Raw genomic sequence first — 9,626 nt, 5'->3', positions numbered from 1 at the left:
AACCAAATAAAGCATAAAACAATGGTACTCTGACCAAGACCAACACGTTTCTTAAGTTATTAACTGAAACAACATGTTGTCCCTTTGGGGTTGGTTTTAGAAACACATTCCGTAATTAGATATACATCATTCCTATACAAAATATAGTGACTAAGGAATTAATGGGAAGCATTTATTGCCAAGGCAAAAATATTACAAAATCAAAATTATATTTTAATAAAATATAGACTAATTAATTATAAACTAATTATTAATTCAAACGACTACTTAGTAAATGATTCCATGTAATTTATCCTAGTAATTTTTTCCTCTAAACCAGCAATCTGTAATAAAAAAAAACCTTTAACCTAAAAAAAAAGAAATCCTTCGCATTTCGTTTTATAAAACTGTATATTTTATACGATTCATCACATTATAAGCTTGTCATTCCAATCGTTCCACTTAAACAAATTTCTTTTTTTTTACCTGTCAACCACAGAACCCCTCACTTCACATTAAAATAAAGGTTGTCGCTCAAAAAGAGAATTTAACACGATGATTCACAAAACAAAATTCAATCTACTTACTTTCTTTGCGTTCACCTCCTTCGTTTTTTCCGTCGCGTTCAATTTGTAGCCCTCGGTCGACGTCATAGCTTTAATCTTTTCAAGTTCCCCAACCAATTTCGACTTCTTCACCTGGAGCTTTCGGACGTCCACATCGAATTTGTCGCGTAGTTCTTGCGGTACCTCCAATAAAATGGTAACATCACCGATTTTATCCACAACCATATCATCTTTTCGTTCAATATCTTGATGAATCTGTATTGTGTTGCATCCGGATAAGTCTTGAATGGTGTTTAGGTAGTCTGTGTATATTGAGGATCTTGTAACTAGGATTGCTGTGAAATTATAGGTTTATTCATAATAAGTTAGTATATTTTTAAATAAAAAAAAGATCTCTTTTTTCTATGATAGATTATAATGATTGTTGGGAATAGATAGTAGTAATATTTATTTGTACAATTGAACAAGGGGTTTAATCGGATTAAATTGATCAGCTTTAGGAATAATAGTATCAGAGATAACGAAACCGAATAAAACCGCATTTCCTATAATTTATCGGTATCCGTTGTAATCCGATAAGCAGGCTTCCCTAGAACAATCCACTCAAACCGAACCCGTTTTCCCAATCGCCCTCCTAGCCTCATGTTACACCGTGGACAAGAACTAACGCGACGATAAAGGCTATTAATAATGGAACAACACTAAATTACAATCGGAATTACCTAAATCCAAGCAACCTTTCTTTTTCAAATTACTATATAACTTATGTACATATCTTTATTGACGTAATAACCGTGTTGAGCACTGTATAGAGAATCTTTTCAAGCGCAAAGAGTCTATGCAGACGAGAGTGAGCTTGTGGGTACACAAAAGGCGAGCTTTTGTACAAGAATACGGCCTTGCGCATCGACGGAGCTGAATTTGAAAGTGCCTTACTGACCTTTCGGCTTATGCTTTGCCGTTACGTTGAACAACTTCTTCAGCCTCCGTATCGACGCTACCACTTCCATTATCCCGTCGACCTCGTCCTCAATTGTCGGGCAGCTCCATTGAGCTTCCTCCTGAAAAATGTAGGACACTATTGAATCCCTTCAAGCGTCCAGGGTAAACTAAGATTTATCTGGGACCTGTATTACTTTTTCGGTGTTTTGTAGTAGGAGAACTGGTTTCAAAGGAACTTTAGGGGATTTAATATTTTAAGAACGAAAAAAATTCCTTTCTTTTCGTAAATTTACTGATAAAGCTGGTTAGGGAGGTTGTTTGCTTTTACACGCCCTCGACTGGGATAACTAACCTGCGGAAAATCGAATCGACGTGGCGTGAACGTCAGGACCGACTCCACGTTCAAGCGCTCGTGCAGATGGCTGGATAGAACGGGCATAAATGGAGCCGTACACCTCAAACCCACATCCAAGCAAACGACCATCGTCCAGATGTGGCCGGCAGCAGCCTTACTCTCCGTCGACCTCAGACCCCTTTTTGCGGATTCCTGTGGAACGAGAAAATTAATATTTATTGGCGGAACACTCCATCCGACGGCAACGCACCACGTTGGCGGCAACTAAATTATCTCATTATGGTTACCTATGCTAAAGAGAACATGTTTTGTCAATACACAAAAAGAAGTTTTATCCTAAATCCTAAACTCTGATTGTGGAAAATTTAATTAAATTTACATGGTAATCTAATAGATTTTGATCAAGATTAACATATTTCAACAAATTGAAGTTATATTAGTATTTTCATGAGTATAAAAAAACGATTTTCATGAGATATCTAAAAATATATTCGAAAGAGGCGCAAGATCGAAGCGAAACATAACAAAGTTTTCGGAAGCCTGTGTCAGTGGCAATAGTTCTTCTTTTGAGATAAAAGGGAACCATTCGAGAGAGGAGCGTTTCACGCTATTGCCGCGTTGTGTTGCCCTCTTTCGGTCGTCCGGAGTGCCCCGGAGGGCAGATTCCGGCTAAACGCTAATGATGTTTGTTGATGTAAGCGAGAGGCTGGAGGATAGGAGAAAGTTTTCAAGAGAACTTTATGGAGTTCATAAATTTTTCCTTTTTTTTAGTTTGAAGTGTTATGAAGTTCAAAGTTGGACTTCGTTCGAATGCTAAAACTTTGGGCAATAGCGTGAGTTTTCAAACAAAAAAACTGAAGGAAAAAGAAAAGAAATGAATTTTTATAACGTACGATAGGCATTTGTGATTAAAATAAAAAATACTCCCTCTGTTCCATAATAAGTGTCCTATTTAGATCTATCAATGAATATATATTTTCTACACATAATTCTTACATAATAATGATTTAATCATAAAGTTGGCTCTACACGATCCAGTACGAACTGATTCGACACTTCAAAGAAATTGCTCCGCATGCGGTAATCTGTGATAATCTTTGCTTGGACGGCTTCGACGAGGTTTCTAAAGTGGTAACTGTCCTAGTTGAATCAGTTTTATTTTGCCTAAATGGGGCAATTTTTAATTATTGTACACTGTAATGTTTCTCTCTAGAGTCCTAGATCGACGATTTTTACTTCTACGTTTGACTGGTTCTTATTTTATAAATGGCCAAATGTCTAATTTCCCATCAAATCACTTATTACGGGAATTGTCCTTCCAATGACGAGCAAGAATACCTCAATACATAACCTTTGTGATGAATCTCTTATTTTTGCATGTTTGATAAGGTTCTATCTCATCGTGAGCGAGGTAGTACTTGTGCGATGTTTTCTTTAAATAAAACCTTTTCTCATCAACATGAATGAAGTTTATCATATCCTTTAAAATAGGTGCACCAGCAGCGATGCTATCAGGATCAAGCATTATCAAGCAATATTGCAAACGTTAAAATTTGTTGTTATCTGTAAGGAATGGTTTTATTGCGTTGGAGTGGACCTTAATCAATCCAGATTTAATACTTCGGTGAATTGTGCTTTTCGACATTCCAATCATCATGTGCTAGCGATCGAATATTTCTACGACGATGAATCCTGTCAACTTTTCGAGATTTCCGCGAATTTCTCGAATGTAAGGATTGCTCCGCGGTGCCAAATTCGACTTATAGACTTCATTGACACAGAATATTGAGTTATAATGGTACACACTTTGCGTTATATTAGGCCTTTCTTCTTTGTGTTATTGTATCTCTAACTTCTTCAGATCCCATTATTTGGCCAGACCAGTATTTTTACAAATAGTAAGACAACACCAGAGTTTTAAGCATCTACTCAAAAGTCGAGTTGATGGCTTAAAATGTTTTGACAAGATACAAATGTTAATTTTGACGTAAATCACTTGATAGAACACAATATTACATCTCGAGACGCTGGTATGTTTCGCGAAATTGGGAAGAGTGTCCTAAAACGAAATAGCCTTTAAACTGATATAAAAGTCTTTTCTAAGTAATTATTTCATATATTCACATTATTGTAGCCCTATTAACTCATACGTTAGTCTCTAATGTGCCATTCCATTTTACAAATATCTGTATATTCATCTGTGGGATTTATACGACAGGTTATGTTTACACACAGTGTAAAAGTTTGTGCGGATCGTGAAAAACTGTGTTTATTTTATATTCATAAAAGATTATTTGAAGTACCTATTGCGAAGTTGGCCACCACAAGGGTTGCAGTATTAGACAGATGAGGTTTGTGTAATTGGATGATGGTATAATATGAATGAGAATGGTTTATCCACTGTTCAGAATCTTCCAAAAATCCTGGCGTCAACTAATGGAAAACACCCTTGTCCTTGGCTAGTGCTGAACGTAGTCAACATGTATCTGTAGTACGTTGCATGAGTGTATCAGGAAATTATGTTCCCCCTGCAGTAAATTTTGCTAGTAAAAATAGAAAAAAAGAACTGTTTGATAAAGCACCTCACGAAGTCCTGGATAGAATCTGGTTGGATAACTTCACATTTATATCTACAGTAGCTTACGCATTTTTGTAAGCATTCAAATTCAGAAAAAAAAGTTCTTCTGCTATTGGATGGCCATGTTAGCCACAGGTCTTTACAAGGTGTGTCATTTTGTAGAGAAAATAACTTCATCCTGTTTTCCTGCAGATTGTACACATAGGATGCAACTTCTTAAAACTTAATACAATCAAGCTTGCACCATCTGGTTAAAAAATTATCCTGGACGTGTTATTACTGTGTACCAAATTAGTGAGCTTTTCTCTAAGGGCTATGGGCAGGCTGCAACCACTTGATCCTGAAATTTTTCCTGGCCATCTTTTTGTAACTGCAGATACCACAAATATTGAACTTGAAAATATGCACCAAAAAAAGAGAATATGGCTGAAGAGGAGAATCTACCTGAAAATAGTTGTTTAGAAGACAAGAATTAACTTTAGAATTAATTCTGCCTTAAATCCAAAATCAAAAGTATTCGTTTGCGACTTATGCAACAAAACTTGATTAATCTAATTTAAACAGCTTTTAGAGTGTTCTTTTAAACACACCCAGGTGGTAAAATGACATAGCAAATGCATTTGTGGTAAATATATAAGATTATTTTATGTATAGTAATAATTTATGTGTAAATTTTACAATGGTTTTCCAAATAAAGTTTATTTTTAGGATAGAGGTTTTTTTAAGTATGTCATTTTAGGACACGTTTATTTCAAAAATTCTTAAAAACTGAACAGTATTTGAAAATTTGAAATAATTGTTTTTTGCATTAATTTTTTGCATTTAAAATGTTAGTGAGATGTTAAGAACTCATTAAAATAGCATCAAAATGAAGAAGATGTACTTTTCCTTGACTGCAGTTGAAAATGATATTAACACTCTTGTGACTTTCTCGACTCGAGATTCACTTTTGCACCCCACTTCTAGATTTAACTCATGAGACGAGCGCCGTAGCTCCGAAACTTGTACTTCGTTCGCCTGATGTAGTTGTATATACGTGGTAATTTGTCGACTAAGAGGAAATTAAGGGGGTGCAATTGGTTGGTTGCCGACGAGATTGTTTTTAAATTTAATTAAACTCCCTCAAGCTACCCGATAACATAGGTTCGGTAATGAGTCGTTAACAAGGACGTTAAAATAATAAAAAAAAAAACATCTTAATGGCTTCCACGAGATCGAAATAAGTTTTTGCGAAAAGTAAATGATGAAAAAAGAGAACCAATTGATCTCCCTTGGATGTGGGAGATTGTCCTCCTGGGGGTGGTGGAGGTGGTTAGAGAGATAAATCAAATAGCCTTTGCCAGCGGCGACAGAATATAATTCTTCGAAGCGGCCGCGACTGCTATCTTATGAATAATGAATGTCCGAACTGGGCGAATATCAGTACCTTCTTTCTCTCTTCGTTCGGTCCTGATGATATTAAACTCGGGTGACGAGAAAGGATGAAAAAGGAACAGGAAGAATACGCGGGGATGTCATATCGCCGGGGACGTCTTGATGAAAGCGAACATCGCCTGATAATTTTCGTCGTTCCGATGAAATGAAACTGCTTAAAGCGAAGACCCTATTGATAATTTCGTCGGAATTTCAGATGAAATGAAGATCTTATCTATACTCTCCGTAAAAAGGAAATGGATGGAAAAAGAAACTGACCCCATTTACAACAATTATTAAATCATCCAAGACTTACTACAAGCTGTTTTTTGTATATCTCATGAATCTAAAAAAGACGTTGTGGGGCTCAGCCGGGATTTGAACCCGGGACCTCTCGCACCCGAAGCGAGAATCATACCCCTAGACCACTGAGCCATATTTAAAGCCTGTGTTTTTTATGTTTTTCACAATAGATACAAGAATAATACAAGAAATAAATATACAGTGTGTCCCCGGATAGGTGAAACGACTCTTATAAAATGTAAAATTCAGATTCAAATCAGTTTCATAATAATTTTTTTTTCTTATGGTGAACATATGCCTGCTGTAAGAAATCTTTTGATTAAACACCAACAAGTACTGCTTTGAAATACAGTATTTGAAAATTTTTCACTAAATAAAGCAATAACCATATTTATCGGTTTTTCCCCGGTTCCATAACATTGAATCACGTAAACTTTTTCTTCTAATGTTAACATTGCATTTAAAAACCACTTTAAGGTTACTAAATTACAGTTTGACAGATTAACATTGATAGGAACCAATTTTGTTTTTCCATGGCAGTCTTTGTTAGAAATAAAATTGTTTGTTATGGATTTTTATCAAAGTAGGCCGATCATTCCGAAAATTTGCATATGACCATAGTTTTTCATTCTGAACAAAACTTCTTAGTAACACTTTCACGTACTGTAAACAGAAAAGGTACTTTGACTGCCACAAAAAGTTTTTCTTTCACTGTCAAGGCTCACTTGTTTTTTATAAATTGAAAATATGTTCAAAATTACTCTTTAATCAAGTAGGGCTAAACCCCAAAAAATCACAATTAATATCGACAAAAATTTACCTTTTGTAAGAATCGTTTCACCTATCCGGGGACATACTGTATAAGAAGCAATCAGTTGTGTAAAGAAGAGGGGTACTTTTTGAAACATCAAATATCATTCCATATGCTAAAAAAAAATGAATAAGTCAGAAGTGATGGTTGTTTTGCAATATTGTATAGACGGAAATGTTTAATGATGTAAAAAAATAGGGCTCAGCCGGGATTTGAACCCGGGACCTCTCGCACCCTAAGCGAAAATCATACCCCTAGACCACTGAGCCGCTCGAAATGAAGAAAAACTAATTTTATATTTAACACTAAGAACTCAGAACTGCAAATTAAAACTTGTTTTATATCAAGTAAGTCCTATTTCAATAATATAGAGTATAATTTAATAGCATACTTCAAAACTCTCAACAAATAACCAAGCAGAACAAATCTAAATGTGAAAAGTTTGGTTGTGATTGAATTTTGATCACATGTTTGGTCTATTAACTTAAACATGTAAACCTTCATGATCTTCCAAACAATCACATGGCTCTGCACATAATGGTTCTTTTATAACTTGGAAATCTATAACATCCACAACTTGTATATGGAAGTCTAGTCAAAGAATCGACATCTTTCTTCTTTAGCTGTAACATTTCATGCAACTCGTCATGTAACTCACCATCTTATACTATAAAAAGTCAGGAATTTTTTGCTGAAAACTCCCTTTTGAGAAGTGTAACAGGTGGTATATCTTCGTCAAACTTGGGGTAACTCTGTTCCTTCACCGTTACTCTAATCTGGCTATTTTCCTTAACATTTTGTATCTGTATACCCTTGAAATTACTGATGTTGATTAAGTTTTTGTAAACTGTTGCTAGGGACTTAGTTTTAATTAGCCTGTTTTATCCTAGAATTCTTACAGTAGCAAACATTCTGTCAGCAAAAATGTATGTCCATGCGCTGGGAAATGCGTAATTATATTTTTGATACAAGTAGAGCATAAACTTTTTTCTTCATGTTTTATCCTTCACACCAATCACAGATAATTTGATATTATTCATTTAGATTTTTCTCAAAAAAGTCTAAAAACCGAAGAAATTTCCAAAGATCCTCTACCACCTTGGTCTTTGATCCAACAGTAAATGTAATGCCTTTTAGTTTCAGGATCGACACAACATACTGTGTAAGAACCTTTTTACCATGAGCATAATAGGCTTCTTGCTGAATGATTCCTTTTTAAAGAGCCAAAACCCGCTACCCCACATCTGCGTGTACAAAACAGCATCCTTTGCCCACTTAAAATGGATCGGAATAGCTACTACAATGTAGTTTCATCGGTAACTGTTATGTAATCTTGCAATGGCCACCTATGGCTTGATACTTCAAACGGTAAGCAATCTGCAATGATCTCCTAAGAATACAATTATATTCAGGAATTATGTAGAAATTACCAAAATACTAGTGAGTATTATGATGCAGCAATTGTAATCAACAACGTAACGTGCACTTTACCAAAGAGGGTTTCAAAATATAGAAAATCGTACAAACAATCAATTCTTTAACAGTTTATAGAAGTTAACCAAACGGTAACATTACTTAAAAAGGAAAAAAACAAGAGTTGCAAGTTCAAAAATATTTTGAACTTATCTGTCAATAATGCCAAATAAAGATGTTATAATGAGAAAAATAGTTGGATCATTAAATAAGTCAATGCTGAGGTAACTCCCTATTAGATCACACAATGTATTGTAAATTGCCAAGTGAGGTAATTAAAATGTTTGATTAACCAGGAAATTTTGAATATATGCAGAGATATAAAAAGGAAAGTTGTTTTAATGTTACCGGTTTCCTTACCTAGTTTGTACTGATCTAGCTGTATGCTGCAAGAATACAATTAGAAAAAGATAAGATATACTGTATAGCTACTATACTGCACAGCTATCACTTCATTAAATTCTCATTCAAAGACTGACCATAGTTGAGAATTACTTACTCCAAATAGGACAAATATTAATGACAAAGAGAAAAAACGTTGGTAGGAAGTATTAGCGAACTGCGCTAGTGTACGTCATCTTTCATCATTTCCGTTCACACGAAGCACTGGAAATGGTAGTACCGTATCAGAAAAGACGAGAAAGGCTAAGACACTAGCCATAAAAGAAACTTATTCTAGAATGATGATGACAATGCCGCTTGAAGAAATAACAACCCTTTAACCAAGAAGAGTGGTCTTTGTATACACAATGTCTTCTCATACCCTAAAGGAATGGAATTCAATCGTCAGGAATTGTTTCGGCCATATTTTAAAAACTAAAACGGCTAGATCTAAAAACTTTCTTGAAAAATGATGAGCTCTAAGATACGCAACTTTGCTCCCATTTAACCATTTCTGTATCTCTTATGGTTTTCTGAGATCCCAATGGTGAGGGTCGAATTTGAATTACCCTGTATAATATTATGATCTCATCATATGCACAGAAGGGAGTTAAAAAGAAATATGGCTTTTGCAAAATTCTCATCAAAACTTCGCACTTTCCTTTCTCGGTAGAAGCAGCTGAAATAAATGGACCGTAGCCGTTTTAACGAGATGAACACGAATATATTTCAGTGTGTATCAAGCGCACGTATTAACCTCACACAGAGAAAGAGCAACTTTAAATAAAGTCACCCTCACCTACTTTAGTAAGCAAGTGATATCCA

The 9,626-nt window shown here is 35.2% G+C and overlaps 1 protein-coding gene and 2 non-coding genes across 3 annotated transcripts in view; all 3 read right to left on the bottom strand.

The window, feature by feature from the left end:
- Window positions 1-200: 200 nt before the first annotated feature.
- The window catches only part of LOC111428785 (Valyl-tRNA synthetase, mitochondrial), a 54,085-nt gene continuing 44,659 nt past the window's right edge, over window positions 201-9,626 (bottom strand). The window contains exons 11-14 of the mRNA XM_071194404.1: window positions 1,840-2,034; window positions 1,486-1,606; window positions 567-880; window positions 201-323 (exon numbers count right to left, since the gene is read on the bottom strand). Of these exons, the coding sequence (XP_071050505.1) occupies window positions 264-323; window positions 567-880; window positions 1,486-1,606; window positions 1,840-2,034 (690 nt within the window). The 3' untranslated portion in view covers window positions 201-263. The remainder of the gene's footprint in view (window positions 324-566; window positions 881-1,485; window positions 1,607-1,839; window positions 2,035-9,626) is intronic.
- TRNAP-CGG (transfer RNA proline (anticodon CGG)) lies at window positions 6,197-6,268 on the bottom strand. The gene has a single exon. It is a non-coding gene; the product is annotated as a tRNA-Pro (tRNA).
- On the bottom strand, window positions 7,145-7,216 carry TRNAP-AGG (transfer RNA proline (anticodon AGG)). Its single transcript has one exon. It is a non-coding gene; the product is annotated as a tRNA-Pro (tRNA).

Source organism: Onthophagus taurus, chromosome 2 (assembly GCF_036711975.1).
Source record: "Onthophagus taurus isolate NC chromosome 2, IU_Otau_3.0, whole genome shotgun sequence".
Taxonomy (NCBI): domain Eukaryota; kingdom Metazoa; phylum Arthropoda; class Insecta; order Coleoptera; family Scarabaeidae; genus Onthophagus; species Onthophagus taurus.
The sequence above is the reverse complement of the archived record's forward strand: the minus strand, read 5'-3'. Positions and strand labels throughout refer to the sequence as shown.